The following is a 19,939-nucleotide window of genomic DNA, read 5'->3' on the forward strand; positions in this document are numbered from 1 at the left end:
CTTGGAATCGCGCGGTACGCCAACGAGATGACACTGACAATATTGGGGTACAAAACGCAATATTCTATTGCAAACAGCTAATTTTTCGAATTGACAAATTTATTTCGTAAAGTAAATTTAACTCTTCATTCAATTCTTTCACGCTCGATGACATTAAGCGTAACGAGAGAATTAATTGCTAAATATGCTATAATCGTTGCACTAATTTTCAAGCATACTATTACGTGATCGATAATATCGACACGAATACGTAATTTTCGGATTACGTCCGCCCACTCCCACAAAAGCTCGTCATCGCTTCTTCGACGCGCGCGGGCGTACACGTTCTGAAAAAGCTCCGACGTGTCTCCTCCGAACGTCTGCGTGTCCGCGATGAAAATAGTGTAGACATAATTTTCCAGGGTGACGTGCGATTACTTTGTTCGCGAGGACGTCGGATGTCGCGTCGCGTCGCGTCACGCGTTATGCACGTATACACGCGCGTACACGCTCCTCCGCGTTTGCGCACACACCCGTAGCCGGCTCACGACAGTCACGACGAATGCGTCCGAAGCACGCAAAGTCGACGAAAGTTTTAGCGGCACGTGCACGCACACACCGTTGCGCGCGCGCATACACGCAGCCCCGTGCACGCACGCACTCACGCACGCACGCATTCGTTATTGATTTGTACGCGCTGTAGGCCCGGCGCGAGGGACGCTCGGCGCCCTACACCACAATGTAGCGGAAAACGCGAATTCCTGAAAATACGGGTACCTTCGAGGGCATTTACCGGCCCTTCCCGCGATAGCAACGTGTACATTCCGCACGTGCGTGAAGCGATAAGAATGACTATCGTATTTCTGCACTCTTCCGGCGTTGATAAATTCCACATTCTGTTGAAAGGAAACGTTACGGTACGGTAAGATACGGCAAGTTTTATTCTCGCAAAATTGACTGCGATTGCATTTGATGATAAAAGGACTAATTCGCACTTTCTTAAATCGTATCGAGCATTTAACCATGACATTATTCACTTTTTGTTGTTGGAAGATGTCATAATATGCTCAATATGTGTAATACTGAATACTGTTACTATCTATAATATTTATTGGTAACGATTTAAATCATAAGCTAGTGATAAAAACAATGAATCATTGGTCATATGTTTCGGTTTCGATGTAGAGAACATCGCCGCAAGGAGCGGCGTAGTAAATGACTACGACGAATTTGCTCGGCAAATTCGCGAGACACGGTGGTGGTAGTGGTGCTGCAGTAAATTTGCACCCACGCCTGGCTGCCTACCCAATTTGGCGATCCACCCCCACCTTCCCCGCCACGAAAATATACGCGCCTGGGCGTCGAGCAGCTGGCGCTATCCCGCGTGCGCGTCGCAAACCTCGCGCAATGACGCAGCGCATGCGGTGCGTCCGTCGTGCAACACGCATGAGGCGCGTGAGCGTGCGTCGCGAGCCTAATTTCTATATGCCTGTGCATCGAAATGATGTGCCGTTAACGCGCGTTGCGCACCGCACGAATTTCGGCTGCCTTCCGGTAGAATTCCCCGGCCGGATATTCCACATACTTTATGATTAACGCATGCGTTTTTCAGTCGGAAGACTTATTTAAAATGGAGCGAAAATTAATTGCGAAGAAAAGATTATTACGGTAGATAATTTATTTTGAGGCATTAATACATAATGCCTCTCGTGCGTGCGCGCACACGCGTGAGACCTGACCCATTCTACCGGTCTCTCAAGCTGCGGTTCCCTCTTCTCACGCAACGATGCAGCAGCGATAAGAAAGACAGAGAGAGAGAGAGAGAAGGCGCGACCGGGCAGCGATTGTCCTTTGTATAGGAAAACTTGGACCGGGAGGGAACGACGAGGAACAGAGGATATCCAGCGAAGATAGGGTTACGCACATTGTGCGTGGGCGGAGGGTAACGCCGGTTCGCAGCACGGCGCGCTCGTTGTTTTATTTGAACTTGCCGGTGCGGGGAGTATGGTAATAAAGCTCGCGGAAGGGGGAGAGGGGATTCGGAGGGGGCTACAGTCCGGCTATTTTGTCCTCGCTCGTATGGAAGAAGCATGAAAAAAATGCGTCGCGCGCGCACCCGCGACGGTAAAAAATTCGACCCTCCAAGGGTGGGGCGGTGGTTAATGAAAATGAATGAAAAATTTATGGCCGCAACTATCGACGGGGTTTTGTCCGGGCTTCCGCGAATCCAGTTTCATGTAACATAAACCAGGATGAAACAAAAGGAAATTTGGAATGCAGGTAGTTACGGATTAAAAATGATAAGAAACTCATAATTAAAAATTATTAAAAGAGAAGTGACGTACTCAAATACGAGTCGAAAGAGATAATTATTGTTTGTATTTCTTTTCAAACCCTAATGTGTAAAACATTTCTACACATTTTACTGTACGAAGAATAATCGAATAATTTCTAATGTTTTATCGAAAATGACTCCGTTAATTATACGCACCGGTAATCATAATCATTAATACGGATATGTGTGCGAGCGTAACATTATGCAAATTAGAGCCATTGTCATACCGCGAGTCTAAAAGCATGAACGCGAGTAAATTCTCCGCTTTAATTGAACACATCCTCCGGTGCAAAGTGCGTTTTTCTCACGATCTTTTATACAAAATTTTCGGGCCGTTCGTTAACGGCTCGAAATCGCTTGCCAATTATTAGGTAGCTTTAGAAATGCTTAAACTCAGACGCTTAATTTCAGAAACTCATCGTTTCCTACCGGAAGAGTCCTTCCTCGAAAATCGTTGTCCATTGCCGTTTCTAGATTATTTTCCTAATTTAATTAGAGTTAATTTTCCCGAATCGATCGTAACTGCGTCGTTCCGGCCTCATCGCGTATATAAATATAATCATCGCCCGCGGCGCGTCGTTTATCAACGATTCCACGTCTATCACGTACGCCATTGATGGTCATTATTCTGCTCAATAATGCATATCCATATGCTCGCACGCACACATCCGCGTTACGTCAAAGCGCGGTGACGCGCTCTCTTTCTCTCTCACGAAAAACACCAAGACCTTCACGAGAAAACGAGCGCGTTCCTTCTTTGCGTGTGTATGTGTTTTTTTCCGTGCGTTCCATGCTTCATTTATCAGTTCGCTGGTACGAGCGGGTGCTCCAATGGCCTTATCATGAATTATTTCGTGACCCGAATTCAGCATTGTGTGTGTCCGCGGACTCTCCCTCTCTCCATCTCCCTCGCTCCTTCTCTCCGCCTTTTTCGCGCTCTCTCCTTCTTTCTATCGTATCCGGTGGTCTAACGGTTAATAGCGAGCTGTATGTATACAATTTGCATGTATATGTGCGTGCGCGCGTGACAAAACAATACGTGCAGTCGAGGAGTTTTCATGCTTTGGCCCAACGAAAACGCGAGGCGCTCGTCGTACGCCATGCGTGTGTGGGCGACATCAAGATTGGGCGTTATCACGAGCCAACCACAGATGATCGTATCTCGCTCACCCCCTCGCCCTTCGCCTCTCCGCCTTTTCTGCGCATCGACCTACTGAGAGCGCGTACGTGCAATCGTTGCAATCGTTACGACACCGATGATAAGCCCGTTTTCGCATGGCATAACTCGTTTCGATTTCCTGATTAGCTATATAATGCGCGTTTAAATATAAAACTGTTATCCAACAGCTGCGAAATAAATTACGTACAAATATATATAGCGGTATTTTTAATGACGTTACTGCAAATAACAAATCTTATCATCAAATTTTCATATTCCGTATAATTCCACGAATCCAACACTCGGGTTTTTCAGGAACTGACTATAATTAGTCCATGAATTTTGTGAATTTTGATATTGTATTGTTCTTCGAGACTGTAATCGCTCTACCGGATCTAGGCGAAGATTACTGTTCAGTGTTCAATACATGGAATTTGCTCTGTCCCCTCGATGACTATACGATAACTATACGAACATTATTGTCACGCGGAATGAGATACGCTTATTTGTCGAATAAATGATCGCCGCTACGAAAGGGCAGATAATAATTTCGTGCAATCTACGGAGTAATCGAACAATTTTAGGCCGTAGTTAGGACAGGCGGCCTCTAATTCGGGTTACTGCGATTCTACCGCATACTACCGCCCCCGATCAATACGAATGTGGGGATGTCTGTCATGTCGTTTTCTGGCCGCACTCCTGTCAAACCTACGTCACATATTCGTGAATGTCGATCGTAGATTTAAGCGCGTGAATATTCCTTTTTTTCTATCAATTTTTGGGTAAATATTAAATCTAAAATTCGCGATTTTTCGCCGTCTATCCTTTTTATGTCTTGAGAAGAATCGTGACAACTTTAGGAAGCCTATTGGGCACGCGTGAAACGGACATTTTCTTCTAAGATAATTTGCAGCGAGTAGAACGGCCGACTCATGCTCTTCTAACTCTCTTTCTAAAACACCGCGCCTGGCCATGACACACATAGCAGCCAGCCTTTCGCATCCTCTCTCGGGAACGTCCAAACAACCTAAACCCATAACTCACGAGGGATCTGCTGCCTTGTCTTCGGAGGGAACCCGCTATTTTCTCACGTCTCGAAAATAGCTACTTTTATCGTCGTGCACAAAGGGCCGGCTGATCGACTCGATCTGAGTTTGCATCGCGAATAAAAATGAAAATCTATTTAAGTCCAAGATTTGAGCAAACCAGAAATAGAAAAAAATTAGAAAGAATTAGAATTGGAATTACTCCGTTATTCCGTTAGTGATAACGGCGCGTGCGGAATAATATATTCACCGATACACGAGTTGACTAATCCGTGTTGCGAGTTGCGGGCATAAAAATAGAACGTGCATTTAATTTTACCGTTCCAACGTTCTGACGTAACAGAATCGACATTGGCTGCGTAGGAAGGAAAGCTGGTGCACGACTTTCGACGCATTGCCGCAATGTAACGGACGAAGGTTCTCGCATTCCTCTTGTGCAACGATTTTCGGCGCTGGAAGGTCTCGTGACGGCGTGACAGTAGAATGCCGCGGCAAGGCTAAATTACGTCTAATCGCTTCTAAGAATCTGCCAGCCGAATGAGCGGCTTCTTTTTTAAATGGCATATGTAATGGCAACTCGCGTGCATGCGAGAGTGTTGAAAAATTATTCGATGTAATCATAGTAATAATCATCGATTGAATTTAAATACGAAAAGTTTACAAATATTTTTTAAATTTTGCAAAAAATAATTAAATATCAAAAAATTATTTATACCCACAAATATTGTATATATAGTCTCGCGATATATATTTGATAAGAAATACTGGAACTTCTGACACATGACACATTTCCGGAGTTAACAAATAGCTTTCCGTGAGAATAAAAAAAATATCTAAGAGTATATCCCTCCAGTTATATTGGCGATAGCGATTTCTATATAATCTCGTATTTTCTCGCAATCATTGATAAATGTTTGCCTCCATCGAGCAAATCCTCCGTGCTTTCCACGGACGATGTGAAATCATCATCCATCCAAACGTCGCCGCAGGCACGTCGCGCGTCGCCGCGAAGGCGCACGTGGAATTAATACTCGGAAATGACGAATTAATGTTTAAGCGAGTCGCCGCTTGCATGAGCTTCCTCGCCGTAGTTCGTTGCACGCCTGACTGAAACTTTTACGAGGCACGCGCGCGAAATTGCAGAAGGGTTGCGAGGTCTTCCTGCAAGGAGAGTTAGAATAAAAGGAGCAGACGGGGAGGGAGGGAGCAAAAGGAGAAATAATCGGCCAAGGGAAGACGAGGGCCGGCCGGCCGGCCGGCGCGGCGACGACGTGCACCTGTGTGTGAACCCGCACGTGTCCGATGCAACTGCACTACCCCTATCCTCCCCCCTCCCTCCCTCGCATGAGGTTTCATTCATAATTCAACGGGGCGAATTAGACGAGCGAGGGACGCGAGTTCTCTCGCGTGTCTCGTCGTCTCCGTTGCATGAAGGGCACAGGTAGCGAGAGAGCGAATTAAGCAACATTGAGCATTCTCCTCTTCGACAGAATGAATTGAGCGAGAGACACGTTAGCCGCCCCCCCCCCCCCCCCGAGAGGACGCTTTCACTTTCCGCGTCATTTCGTACGTCGATCAGCTATTTCTCCATTTTTTTTTACTGCTTACGAACGGTCACCGGGCTCTCGCCCGGTAATTGGTGTGCCATAACTGCGCAAGTAATGAATTCACGATAGCAGAAGCATAAATAAGCGACTATAATGTCGTTGCAAGCGTTGCAGAACAATCGAGGACTGGGAGAATGAAATGATAATGATTTTTGTTCCGAGCGAGACGCTTTATCGAACGTCATCGTACCATCGAGCGCGTATGTCTTTCGCATCGAATAAATTTGATTAATGATTCTTATGGCATAATCATACAAAATTCAGAAATTTCTTTTGAATAAAATAAAATAAAATTTTTCTTTCAAACATAAAATAATCACGCGATATTAAGCAATATTGATCAGCCATTTCATAAAGCTCGTACTCGTAATAGAAAGTCGAGAGAGCATTCTGGAAGTAGCATTCTGGAATTTAAGAGAAAGTACTGTGTATGTTAGGGAAAGAAAACGTAAAAGAAAAATTAAGTACAATCTGACTATGCTTTTGTGGGATGCTTTCGAAGTCTTTTCGTGTGGCTTTATTTCACTGATCTTATGTAACTTTCATTTGCCGATATACGATCGTTTTTCAGCAATAAATGCAATCAGCGGCAAGATCAAACGTCAAATGACTTACAAAAGGAATATAGAGTAGTTGTATTTTCTTCAAATAATCGAAGTATTATTTCGAAAGATAATTTCACCAGAGGTTTTTATCTTCGACGGTTAAACACTTTTTATGCCGAATCATTAATTTATACGTGTCTAATATAAACAGCAAATCTAACTACAGCACGTACGAGAAGATTAAGATGCCGTTTCGCGGGCAGAGAGTAATAAAAAGTGATTCTAATTCGAGACCGCTTGAGAAGATTCCATAAAATTCAAATCTACGGACACGGGAGGTCCCTCGCAAGTCGGTTTTTTTTCTTTCGCCAAATAACTTGCGCAATAGCACCGCGAGACGTCGTATAAATTCTATGCCGAGGCTCAATGATATATCCGAACAGCGAAGCGAAGTTTCTAACGACTTTTCGTACAGGATCTAACAAAAAGTAATGCTTTAACGGTGGACTCTTGGTGAGCATAACTGTACTCCCGATAGAATAACTCAACAATGCGGCGGTCACGATTTTTCTCATCGCGCGGCCATTTCTCTCACCGCATTCCTTCGCACACGACTAGAGCTTCAAAGAGCTCTGGCTACACTTGCAACAGTCACACCTACATTAGCGCAATAGAGTGTACCCCACTTTTCAATAGAGTTTCACCCTACTTTTCTTTATAATATGCCCTTTCAGAGATTCGCGTCTCTGCGTCTGTGTGATCCACATGCTTTTTGAATAATTTAAGAGCGGCAATAAAATCCTCTTGTTCCAATGTCATCTCGCATTCATGACGTAATAATCTGGCGTAATAATCTGATTTTTTTTTACGACACGTTTTGAGTATCTTTGAGAATCTCCGAGTAAGCTGAAAGTGCAAAGGAAGGCTTTCGAGACGACCGCATGGGCGCCTCGAACTTTAGTACATTAATAAATAGCTTCTCCGCCTATCAGCGGACTTCTTTCACTCTTCCTTGAGCACGTTTAACATGCACGGATCGCCTCCCCCGTCCTTCCCGTTTCTTTGCCCGTTCTCCTCTACGGGCTTAATGTCAATAACCGTTGCATTAGTTGACGCTTCGTTACTTTCTTTGCGGCGGGCGAGCGAGCGGGCGATTAAAAATGGTCGGGGTGTCATCCGCGGTGGCACACGGTCGCCGCGACGCCGACGTTAATACCGACGTCCACACACGTTGGTGTTGGTGGCCGGCGTCCGTCGCGCCTGTTTCACGTGGCGTCGTCGTAGCGTCACGCTCGGTGATTTGCTCGCCGGAGCAAAAGATGTTCCCAGTGGCTGCACCGTCGCCTGCATCCTCTTTGTACACTTTGTTCACACCGTGAAGGCAAGTCGTAAGGCATCATCTCGTCCCGGGGCACGGACGGGGAGGCCCACGGGTAAATCCACGTACGTTCACGTACGGCGTCGTCGCTCTCTAGCTCTTTCTGCACGTTAGAGCGTCGCCGAAGCGGAGACTGACGTACACGTGGACGAAAAAAGATCTACACGAAAACCGTTCCGAAAACCGTCGTATTTTATCTCTCGGCTATGAATTCTTTGACCAGTCGGGAATCGATTTTCCTTCCCTCTTTGAAAATTAAGAAATTGCATGAGAAGAAAGATTTTTATTCGTTTTAAATCCGTTAAAAAAAAATCGTTAGGGGGAACATGGAATAGTTTGGGAGAGCGTCAGACGGCGCCTTACGGCGCGCATAGCGAGCTTCTTTTTTTACGATGCACCGTTTTATCTCTCGCCGAGAGATGACTCGGGGAGAAGCGGTAGGAGAAATGGTACAAGCATGAGAGGAACGCGGCAGTTGCAACATCCGTGGTCAGGCCCCACGTGCAGCCGATGATGCAACGTCCATGCATTTTGTAACTCCGGAGCCAGAAGGCCTTCCTTCTTCTTGCCCGGCATATTGGACCAGATAAAGTCTATCGGATCGAAAGCGCTTCTGTCTGGCAGAGCGTTGGGCAATATATAAATTGCCCAATTATATTCTGGCCTGCCGGCCAAACAGCGTGCACAAAAACTAATTTTCGCATAGTACGTGCGAAGAAATTTGTCATTCGCACTCATGTATATTTTGGCGATGAATCAAAATACACGTGGTACGAAAGCGCTCGCGCGCACGAGGTTCAACAAACCTGCAAGGTTTTACTCGAATGGTGCCCGTTCACTTGTTACATCATCCTTGATTTCACGCGTCAATAGACTTATCTGTTACCGGCCAAGGTTTTTGGAATCTGACGTTCCCTGTCAACATGTCGGATCGATGGTTCGCGAATAACTTATTGGAATTATCGCGCGAGCTGGGTAAAATAATTTCGCGCGTAAGCGCTAAGCTGCGCGTGTATCATTTCATTAAGTCAACCGAATCGGATTTCGGCCAATTAAAATCGCAATCACGCCGCTCGCGTTAAGTACGGACGATATGTCTCGCGATGCAAAAACAATGGATGGCACTCACCGCCGCCGACAGTAGAGACAGTGCTGGCCTTGTGGATCTTCATGTTCCACATAGCGGGCGTGGTGGGCGCGGCGGGGCTCTGATCGGGAGTCGGCGGATGAGCCGCCGGCATCGGCACCATCGTCGGGCCCAGCTGTGCCCCGTGCGGCAGATGATCCGAGTTCGGCCTATACGAACCCGCGTCAAACCTTCGTGCGGGAAAAATCTCGTCATCCCGCTTCGACAATCTTTCCGCCAACTTCTCCGTTCTCTCCCGATCGGCCAACTCCACTGGCTCCTGTTTTATTCGAAGATCTGCGAACACGAGACCAAGATCTACGTCTGCGGGACTGATCGGCGACGGGATCTTTCGACCGATTTTTACGATCGGTTTCATCGTTGTAGGTCAATCTCACCTTCGGCAACGCTTTCCTTGAGATCACAGTTGCTGCGTTCCTCGGACCGCGCCCGTTCCAGCTGCTGTTCCAGTTCCGTGGGCGTATGTGGCGCGGTGTGGGGATGCAAAGAAGTTTCGGAGGGATAGGTGAACGGTTGGTAGAGGTGGTTCTCCAGCAAGTGTGGTTGCGGGGCGGACGCTGGCCGAAAAGCAGCGCCGTCACGCAACACGCTCGCTCTTCGCTCGCTATCGATGTCGCTCGGCGACCTAAAAATACGTCGTCACCGCTCACAGAATCTTATTATGCAAGTGAATTGGCAAGAACACGTAAAACGGCGTGACTATTTGGTAAACACGTAAATTGTTAAACGAGTAATACGGTAAAGAGGAAGCGCGAAGGAAATCGAATCCGGAAATCGACATGGCGCAATGTGGGGAGAGTGAAAGAATGTCCAAGACATTCTTCATATGATAAAGCTCATTGCAAAATTATATGCTTTTAATTCACGTAATATTCCGACTAAGATGGAAATCCGAAAAAATTCTAAAAATAGTTGCTTCATCAAAATAATCGTTTCTTCATCACGAATAATTTATCGCTTTGCCGTTCGCGCGAATTATTGTTACATATGTCATCGGCAATAAAACGTAGAAAGGCCGCTTCGGCAGTAAAACGTGGAAAGGCCGCTTGCGGCCGTCGCGCTTCCCGTAAAAGTGCTTCGCGCCTCGGCGAAAGGTCCTTACCTCATCAGCCTCTTCGGCGGACTCTCGAAATAGTGAGACGTGGAGTAAGCCCCGCTAGGCACGGGGTACTCCGGGGCGGGCGACGGCACCGGTGTGTAAGTCCTCTTCATGATATTCCTGACCATGGTGGCTTCGCCCGCCTCGCTTATATCGCTCATATCACCGACGCCGCCACCGCCGCCCCCGTTGCCGATGGTACCACCGACGCTACCGCTGCCGACGCTACCCCCGACGCTACCGCCGCCTTCGCCACTTCCGCCGCCTTCGCCGCCCCCGCCTCGGCCGCTACTCTCTGCGTCCGCAGAGGTGTTGGTACTCTCCGCGGCGTGCCTCTGCGCCACCGCCAGCTTCTCGTGCTCGATGATCGACAAACCCTTTACCTGGATTCAGGGAGACAATTATAGACAAATGAATATATTTTAGGAATATGTTGTGTAAGAAAATATCAAAAGGGTATTGTATAACGATGCAAAAAAATATTATGAGCGCTAAAATAATTTAAGAGAAAGTGTTATTTCACAAGTGCGCATAAGTATTATGGATTATGTTAATGAACATCCGCGTAACTGACGTCAGCGGTAATTTTGCTCCGTGTATATTTATTAATCAAACAAAATCGCGCCTTTTTTTCAGTAAATATTTGAAAATATTGAATCGAAGCACGCGATACAGAGCTCAATGGGCGACAACGCATTTTCGAGGAGAGCTTGACAAATGATTTGACTCCTCTCGGAGCTTCCACGACACAAATTGACACGTAGAGACTTTAGCCAGGCGCGTTTCAGAGCCGTGTCGGGCGCCGCGCCACGTGTACAATTATTCGGGGAACATTATTTAAGGTCATTATTTACGGAAAAAGAGACAGGCACGTACTTGAAGGCATTCAGCTGCCTTGAGGAAGGAGCTGAGGGATTCCTGGGACACATGTACCTCTCCACGGTACATGAATTCGAGGAGGGACGCCATATTGTGGGCACTCGTCCCATCGAGAATAACGATCAATCCCGCGGGAGAAGGCGGCATTCCTTCGAAGAGCTCCTGAAAGTGCTTGCTGCATGCTGCGAGGATTAACCTGTGCGCCTTGAACGTAACTCCTGAAACACAAATAGGATGCATCGTCTTCAAAATATAATCGATATAAGCGAATTATACAGACATGTACTCTGTACGACCAAACAAAGTTATTATCAAAAGAAAACGTTCGACGAGTCAGAAACAATCAGTGGATCGTCCATTTTCTCTCTCTAAGCTCTATTAGTATCGCAAGATTAGCATGCCGAGAATTTTTCGGTGCACGCACAAGACGCTCTCGGGCCTTTTCTTTCTCACGACTTACAATGTAAACGGGCATCATCGCGCGGCGGACGAGCGCGGGAATTTCAGCGCGCAAAGGAAGCCGGTGACCGACGAACCCTTTTTTTTTCAACCGGCCCACCATTTCCCTCTCTACGACATAAAGGAACCGAAGCCTAGCACGCCTGACGTCGATGCCCTTTCTCGCAGCCCGTTGCGTATGTAGGTCATCTTCGGACACGATCTTCCGTAATTCGTAATTCACGCGCGCAAGTATAATATAATGCGCGTTCGCCAACGCGCGGGCGTGTAATGTGACACGGGCGACCGTTGCATGTAAAGCGAACTAGTGTCCAGGAACGACTGCGCGTAAAAAGGAAGAGAAAAAACCGTTGCCGTAACCGACCGTTGAAGCCTCCGCGATGTAGCTAAACTGCATCCCAGAAAAAATATCTTTAAAAGAAACCCTCTTTGCATTAATGTTTATGTAGCTTGATCTGAAACATCGATATGATTTATTCAAATCCCTTTGAGGCCGATTTAATTTTAGACAAAAATTAGCTGCATACATGAATGTATATATGTTTTCGGTTATCGGTAGCTATTCGCGTCCGCGCGTTACCTCTTTCCGCGCCTCATTATTTCCGTGACGAGTCCGTGCGAATCAGGTGAAACGGGACATTTCGTGAAAGAGCTTCGTTGCGTTTAGACGGATGTGGGAAGAAGCCTCATCGGCGGCGCTCCTCCTAGGCACTATAGGAATAAGGAAATCAAGTGCGAGAGGAGAAAGGAGGAAGGTGACGAGGGCACGACCAGGTGGTTCAAAGCACCTGTCTTTCCGAGTAGCTCTCCCCGGTACACAAAGTGTATCCAACTCTTTGAGCCTCCTCTCAGCGCGGGATCATATTTCCGTGTGCTCCCCGTTGAGCGCAATTTCAAACCTCTTATCCGACGAATATTGGATTTACCGCGTATATCCAACAGTGCACAGTAGCAGAGCTTAGATTCAACGACTCTGCGATGATTCGCGTTCACCCGCGGTGCTCGTCGGAATACGTATTCGCGTCGTCAACTTGTCTCGTGTATAATAATGACAGTGTCTCTTTGCCTACAAATATCTTATTTCGATTGACAATTCTCTGCACACAGAAAAAGAAGAAGTGTCAAATCAAAACTTATATACTGAAATTAATTATTCATTGTTTTGTATATACACAACAATCTATAATCTTATAAGAATTTCAACTTTTTTTCTTGGTTGAACTATATAAAATGACATCATTTAAGCAAGTTTTCTCCACTTAACGCATTATAATCTTATTTCTAGATTTCCATGTTGAAACTAAAGATATTTTCAACTCAAGAATATTCTTTTTTTTTCTGTGGACTATCGCGTTATTTTAGTCGCTGTATATTAATAATCTCGCTGCTTATAAGTTGACTAATATAAGATAGGCGCGTTACAGATATTTGGGCCAGATATATAGCTTATTATTCGCTATGCAAGGGCCAACGGCCGAATTGCGTGTACTTGTGTGTGGGCGTTTCGCGATTGTCGGCTTACTCCATCGCCTATGTCGACATTCATAGGTGGAATCCGGATATACGGGCACGATATGCCGTACGCGTAACGAGAGCGAGAGAAATAAACGCGAAAGAGATTCTCCCACTTCGCCGGATTAAGAATAACAAATTTGTAGTTTCGCGAGAATTCAAAAATTCGTCGTATCGCGGAGAGATGTGCACGATTCCCTGCGGGGGCCCGTACATCCGCAAAGTACGTTCCGAGACGCGCGTGGAACGGCCGGACGGCAGCGCAGTTCGCCGGCACACTTGTGGAAATAATGAAATATGCAGAACTCATCGGCGTATGTTAGTCTCGGGACTATTAATAAATTCTGTAATGCGTCGCGTCGCGTCGCGTGATAGCAGGCCCACGAGAGATGCTTCTCACGCCGCACATGCGTTGTTGTTCCCGTTATCAGGCCGCATGCAGAAATACACGCGCGACATGGTGCAAAGAATTTCGGCGCGGGCCGTTGCGTAACGTCGCGCACGCGAAGATCGAAGCTTGGAGGACGTGTTTACGACACGGCCGCAACGCCGCGCCGTCATCGACTCATCGAGCGAGCGAGAGCACGGCTGTTACTGAATGAGCGAGTAGAGATAACGCGCACGAGCACTCTCGGCTCGGTCGCGCGTATCTATTTAGATATTTTTCATAGTCGGGGACTATATTTGGGAAGTGAACAACAACGCCGTCATAGCGAAGGTTACCGATAATAAGCGATAGTTTGCCTTGACGGCGCGGCGCCATGCGCCACAACGGTGCAAAAGAAGAGTCTGAAGAGTTGCCATTTATAATGTTTCTTATGCAATACGTAAGTCATTTCTATAAAAACAATGGAATGCTTAATGGTTATTCGTATTTAAGTGTTATTAGATCTTATTGGATATATCTATACGTTTTATCTATAATAAAACCATTGCCTTTCTAATGTTACCATCCGCACTATTTATACACTGCCTACGTTAGTCGAGATTGCAAATATTGCCATTTCGACGGGATTACGTGAGGGTTTAATAATGAGGATTGCCGGCGGCGTGACTACCGGCTCACGAAACTTGCAAATAAAACGTGCGTAGTTACGTAACAGTGCAATGCACTCTTCGCGGGCAATCTATTCATATTCCAAGGCTAGCCGGTAGAGCTCTTTGGGAGTTAGGGTTTTCGGCGAAGCCTCTTACGACGGTCATCGTTCCCCTACTACGCAATAATAATTCGGAGCCTCGTGTACGTGCACCGTGACCGAATGCGTGTAATACATAACGTGAGTGAAGCCCGGCAATTACGGCTTAACTCAATGTCAATCGCGATGTCAGCGACCGATAATGTCTGAAAATAAGTTACCGCGATATTTATCAAAAGACAGCTTCAGAAAAATGAACTTAATACTATAGGGGAGGGAGGGATCAAATTCCTCCTCCCTCTCCCTAGGACTAACTCGGCATAACAAATATAATAAATGTGAAGCGTCGTCTAAAATGGCGGCAGGAGTATACAGTAAGACGTAATGAGTAATTGTAAAAATCCCATTAGTCAATAAGACTAATGGGATTTTTACAATTCAAGAATAATCGACTGTGGTTGGTCAATAACTTACTGCTTACGTCTTACTGCATACTCCTGCTGTCGTTGTAGACGACGCTTAACGTCATAGAAGAGATTTCTAATTTTGGATAAAATGGGGATTCTCTCGATTGACTTTTCGCATCAAAAAAAGATTATATTATGAGCAACAAGTCCTCTCGATCGCACGATCGGGTCGAAAAATCACGAAGCGCAAAGTTCCGTCTCCGCGATTGCCGCGGGATATCGATAGCGCGGTGCGCTCGCGGGATCCAAATTTCGCGAGCAGATAAGAGCGGTTGTCGATTTGATTAGAACAGAGACAAAAACTCTAATATAGAGGAAGGCGGCCAAGGGAAGGGAACGGCGGTCAATGCCCCGTCAAGGTCGACAATGCAGAGTGTGCTAGCGAGCGAATATATATGTTTTGCCGTATCGGCTCGGCTCGGCTCGGCTCAGCTCGTTTCAGCTTCGCCCGTACGAAAAATTGACAGGCCAATCGTGGTTGAAGCTTCCTCTAGGCCCGGCCAATGGCCGCGTGAGACCAAGGCCGTCTTCTTCGCACATAGCCCAAGTTCGGTGCACACAGCACGGCGAAAAGCGGTGCCGAGAGAAAAAAAAAAGATATGGGGGGACTATGAGGGATCCGCGAGGGGGAGAGAAGGGACCGCGCGCACCACACACGCATCGCGGCGAACGGGCAAGAAACGACACGTGGAGAGACGACCGTGAATCTCGAGGTTGCCCCCGCGATAAATCGGCGAGTACGCGTGTTGTGTACGTGTGTATATGTATGGCGTTTGACATATACGCGCGTCTCGAGCGTAGGAAGAGCGCTGGGGACGCGGAAAATAGACGCCCGCCGGCTTTGTCCGTGAATGTTAAATCACGCGCGGCTCCTCTCCCAGCAGTCCCAGCTTCTCTCTCTCTCTCGCGACTCGAAGCTTTGGACACTGCGCCGTGCGCGCGCAATCTTTGTTCTACGAAAATTCATGCGAGAGAGGATCCGATTTCGTGAGAAATCGTCACCGGAAGAAAGGCGCATGAGAACGCATCCTAATTCAGTATACCAAGGATTCTTTCAAAGAATATACCATTCAATTAACTTAAAAGATAATGAAACACATTCTTTTCTCAATTAAGGTATTATCTCCTGAAGTAATCGTCTTCCGAATGTAAAATGTAACTATATTGGATAATTATATGTTCGCCTTCTTTGCCGATGCGATTTTCGACGAGGTTGTACCGCGGAAGATGACACTTGGCGAGGAGCGCATCGTGCGGAACACGAATGGCGAATAATACTATACACATATACGCACACGAGCGTCGAGTACAAAGCGCTTCTAATTCCGGTCATTCGTCTAATTCACGGTCATGAGCATTCGCTCGCGCATCGCGCGCACATCCGTCGCCCGAGCGTGTAAATGCACGCAGCACGTTACCGCGCGTTGCGTAATATTCGCCGATGTCGTTGACCCATTTTCGATGAACGATTTCGAGTTCGATCCGGGGGATTTATCAGCGCGCGTGCCCGCAAACTTCTTACGCACGACTCGCGTAATGTATGCATATTCGTTTCTCACGTCGCCTGATGTTATTACAACCGCCGCGAGAGCGTTATCGCGCGCGGAGCATCGATTCCTTTCGATTCCGCGCCTCTCTCGGCGTCGCGCCGCCTCGGCCCTCTTCCGCGAAAATTAACGCAGACCCGCAAGCCTCTAATAAGTCTAATAATCTGATAAGCCGCCACGATGCTATCGTGAAGTTGTCGCGATTTCGTAACTCTGCGCTCACCTTGTAATACTAACGAACAACTAGGCCTTGACGTCGCACCTTCATGCGTCTAACGTTGTTGACTTTTCCCTGCGGATTGGCTCGAATGCGATTAAAGTGTGACGTCGTGACGAAATACAGGCACGAAATTGAGAGAGAGAGAGAAAGAGAGAGAGAGAGAGAGAAGCACGCGGTGACACGCGAATTGCATCATAATGGTCTAACGATTAGAACGGCCGAGTTGTTTTAAAACCGGGGACACTTAAAAAACCGGTTTTAAGCTGCTAACGCTTGGCGAAGCGATCCGAGTGATACATGGCATTTTTTTTTTCGCGATAGCAGAATACCGAATGAGATAAGATTCCGGCCGCGTGCCTCTCTTTCTCGCAACGATCTCTCGCGTTTTGGCACGTTTTCGTATCTTCATAGCGTAACAAAGCCCGCGATGAATCGCCGCGCAGTTCCACCGTTCTACCGAGTTCCGCATTTAACGGCCGGATTACATGTTTGTAATAGAAATAGCAACGGAGAAGGCCACGTAGTTCGGCCGAGAGGATCACCGACCACCCGGCTAGAAGGCCAGCTAGAAGAGGATATGTATATCAAGTGAATGCCCGATCGGTAGTCATTAACCTAGGATCTATATATATGTATACATATTTTCTTGCTCGTACAGCGTAATTTCAACTGCGCCTTTTTATTTTTATTTTTTCTAACATCGAGTCGTTTCCGATAAACGTCAATTAGTGTCCATCGATGTTGAGCACTTATATAACTGATCCTCCTCCGTTAAACCGCGTGTCTTCTCTTAATCGGTCGTTCACTTGGTGCATTCACCCACAGTGAGCCGCGAGAGGGACGAGCTTTCGCGTAACGGCGCAGGAACGCGAGGACGAGGACGAGGGGAGGATGACCCTAGGCGGCCGAAGTCAATGGCCGGTATCCTGTTGCATCAGAGCACGCGCTAGCAGCTAACCTTGACTCCAGGAAGTGTACTTTTGCCACGAGCGCGGATGGAGTTTTGCGAGCGGCGCGGCGTAGTGACGCTCGCGCGCGTTCGTTCACTCCGTACAGCTCCAACTTCTCTTCCTTCTTCGCTTCGGGTTATCCCCCTCGGAGGGGGGCCATCGAGACTCTCGAATTACTATACTATACGCTCCGTACCACCGGCTTCGCCTTGCATTCCGCCGACGTGCGATGACGCGTACGCCGGAATAACATCGGCGCGCGATAGAGGTGCCTCGGATCGGCTCGCCCGAGATAGCGAGATAGCTCCGAGGTCCCCGCGCGAGATAGAGCGATATTAACGAGCTCGATTATTCCGAAATAAACCGCGAGTTAACCCCGAGACTTTGACGGGGTATCGCGGCTCCACTCTTAATTTTATTTCAGCACGCGAAATTGTTCTTATCTTTATATAATTGTATCTTAAAATACTTATATAGACGTTACGGGAACGGACGTCTATATATAAGACTGGAACACCTTCGAAACATCGTTGCGGGTATATCGAGGGTAGCGGCATACCTCGTGAAAAATTTGAATTGCACACACGGCACGTGATTCACTTTCGAGAGATGATAAAATCTCTCGGTAACATTTTCGTCCGACGCGTTTCCTATCGCCCAGTATATCAGCACTGCGCATTGTACTTTACCTAGGTTACTGACGCATTCAATGGTATGTCTCATTCATGCGGAAGTATAGAAAACCAGAAGAGCGAGAAGCACAATTGGTATGTCAAATTTAGTGCTGGACCGTGAGTTGTTGCTACTAGAAATAAATACAGACTTTTACGATCTCGCGTTATTTATGCCACTTGGATTTCTCGTAGGAATCTTTATAGTTTGTTATATATACGAGTATTGCGTAATATCAGAAACTTTTATGTTGCACCTGATCTCAGGTGCTCCATTCCATGCATTCTTCCATTCTTCCATTCTATCCGCTTTTCAGTTTTCGCTCTGCTTATCGACATGCACCGTGATTTCGCTTCCGACGTTTGTCACAAGCTTCGAAACCAAACCGATGTAATTGAGATTTTTCTCGGCAAGCATATCCGTCATACGACCGCAGACAGTATCCGCAGGCGGATGCAATATTAAGTATCTCGCGATATCGTGCCGGATGCATGGCTTGCACGAATGTAAGTCGGGCTCGGGCCATCCGGCTGTTATCGATTCACGAAATGCTTAATCGCATGTATAATGCACGCAGGTGCGAACACCGGACACGCACCAATGCGTGTCGCCTTCACGCGGCTTCTGTTCGGGTTGCAACATTCAACCGTGCCGTGAAGCGCAAGTACGGCCTAATTCCCCCGACCTGATTGACTCGCCCAGATAACGCGTTACTCGAAAAAAAAAAACGAGAACACTACCTTATCGCGCTGCACTAGGTCTACTGACCCAGAAAACTACACGTATATTCACAACACGAATGGATGTCCAAATGAGTGTATGAGACAATTTTAAAACTTCCGCATTTCGCATTTTATTTAAATTTTTTAGTTTATAGTCAAAATAATATAATCGCATAAATTTCAACAAATTTTAATATTAAGGATGTGAATAAATCTTTTTAAAATATTTTATAGATTTATAAATGCTATAATTAAATGTGCTATAAATTTTAATTTTTCTTCCAATACTGAATTATTCGCTTATTTCGATTGTGTTGATAATAATCACATAATTAAAAGAATAATAATTAATTGCTGCAAAGTAATGACAAATTGTAGCAAATCATAACGCGCAAAGATGGTAAACAGTTTCATGGGGAAGCCTCGAAAACTCTCTCGCGGAAACTCTTTGATCTAATATTGTTACCTAGGCAACGTTAGATAAGTGTGATATTTGAAGTAAAACCGTGACACGTGCGGGGATCGTAATATTTTACAGAGCAGTGTGGCTTCTCGCACTTAGGACGATAAATACGAGGACATCCGCGTTCAAATACGACCGAGGGAACGAACAGTACATATATGTGTGCCGTTTCTAATGTTCCACGTGTCACTTTGCAGCACGCCACGGATGTACCGTAACGACGAGCGAGCGATGCGCGGCACGCATGGACGAGCGAACGCAGCGCTCGTGCGTGAGTTATGCGTCGGAATTCTAATTCAAAACCGACGACAAATCACGCCGTCGCGTCGTTTGCATATGTACGCGGGTCGTTCGTATGGGCTATGGCCGCCATGATCTTCCCGACAGGGATTCCAAACGGTTAAGCTACTTGCGAAACAGCACGCGTGCCTTTGTCTAACGTCAAAGTCACCACGCACACACACATACGCACACACACGCGCGTGTTCCAGCGCGTGTGTGATAGACGTATACATATATGGAGACAGATATATGGCTCGTTGGCCCTAAATTCAACGTGCTGCTTGCTAAAGTTCGTTAGATATCGCGGCGAGTCATGGACACCCATGCACAGGCGA

General features: G+C 46.7%; 1 protein-coding gene across 7 annotated transcripts in view; it reads right to left on the minus strand.

Moving 5' to 3' along the window:
• The window catches only part of LOC112454323 (zinc finger protein chinmo), a 50,296-nt gene that overhangs the window by 10,544 nt on the left and 19,813 nt on the right, over window positions 1-19,939 (minus strand). For all 7 annotated transcript variants that reach the window (XM_025015628.1, XM_025015627.1, XM_025015630.1 and 4 more), the window contains 4 exons: window positions 11,172-11,392; window positions 10,299-10,678; window positions 9,574-9,821; window positions 9,179-9,472 (listed from right to left, as the gene is read on the minus strand). In XM_025015628.1, the coding sequence (XP_024871396.1) occupies window positions 9,179-9,472; window positions 9,574-9,821; window positions 10,299-10,678; window positions 11,172-11,392 (1,143 nt within the window). The remainder of the gene's footprint in view (window positions 1-9,178; window positions 9,473-9,573; window positions 9,822-10,298; window positions 10,679-11,171; window positions 11,393-19,939) is intronic.

Source organism: Temnothorax curvispinosus, unplaced genomic scaffold, assembly GCF_003070985.1.
Source record: "Temnothorax curvispinosus isolate PA1 unplaced genomic scaffold, ASM307098v1 QBEX01005011.1, whole genome shotgun sequence".
Classification (NCBI taxonomy): domain Eukaryota; kingdom Metazoa; phylum Arthropoda; class Insecta; order Hymenoptera; family Formicidae; genus Temnothorax; species Temnothorax curvispinosus.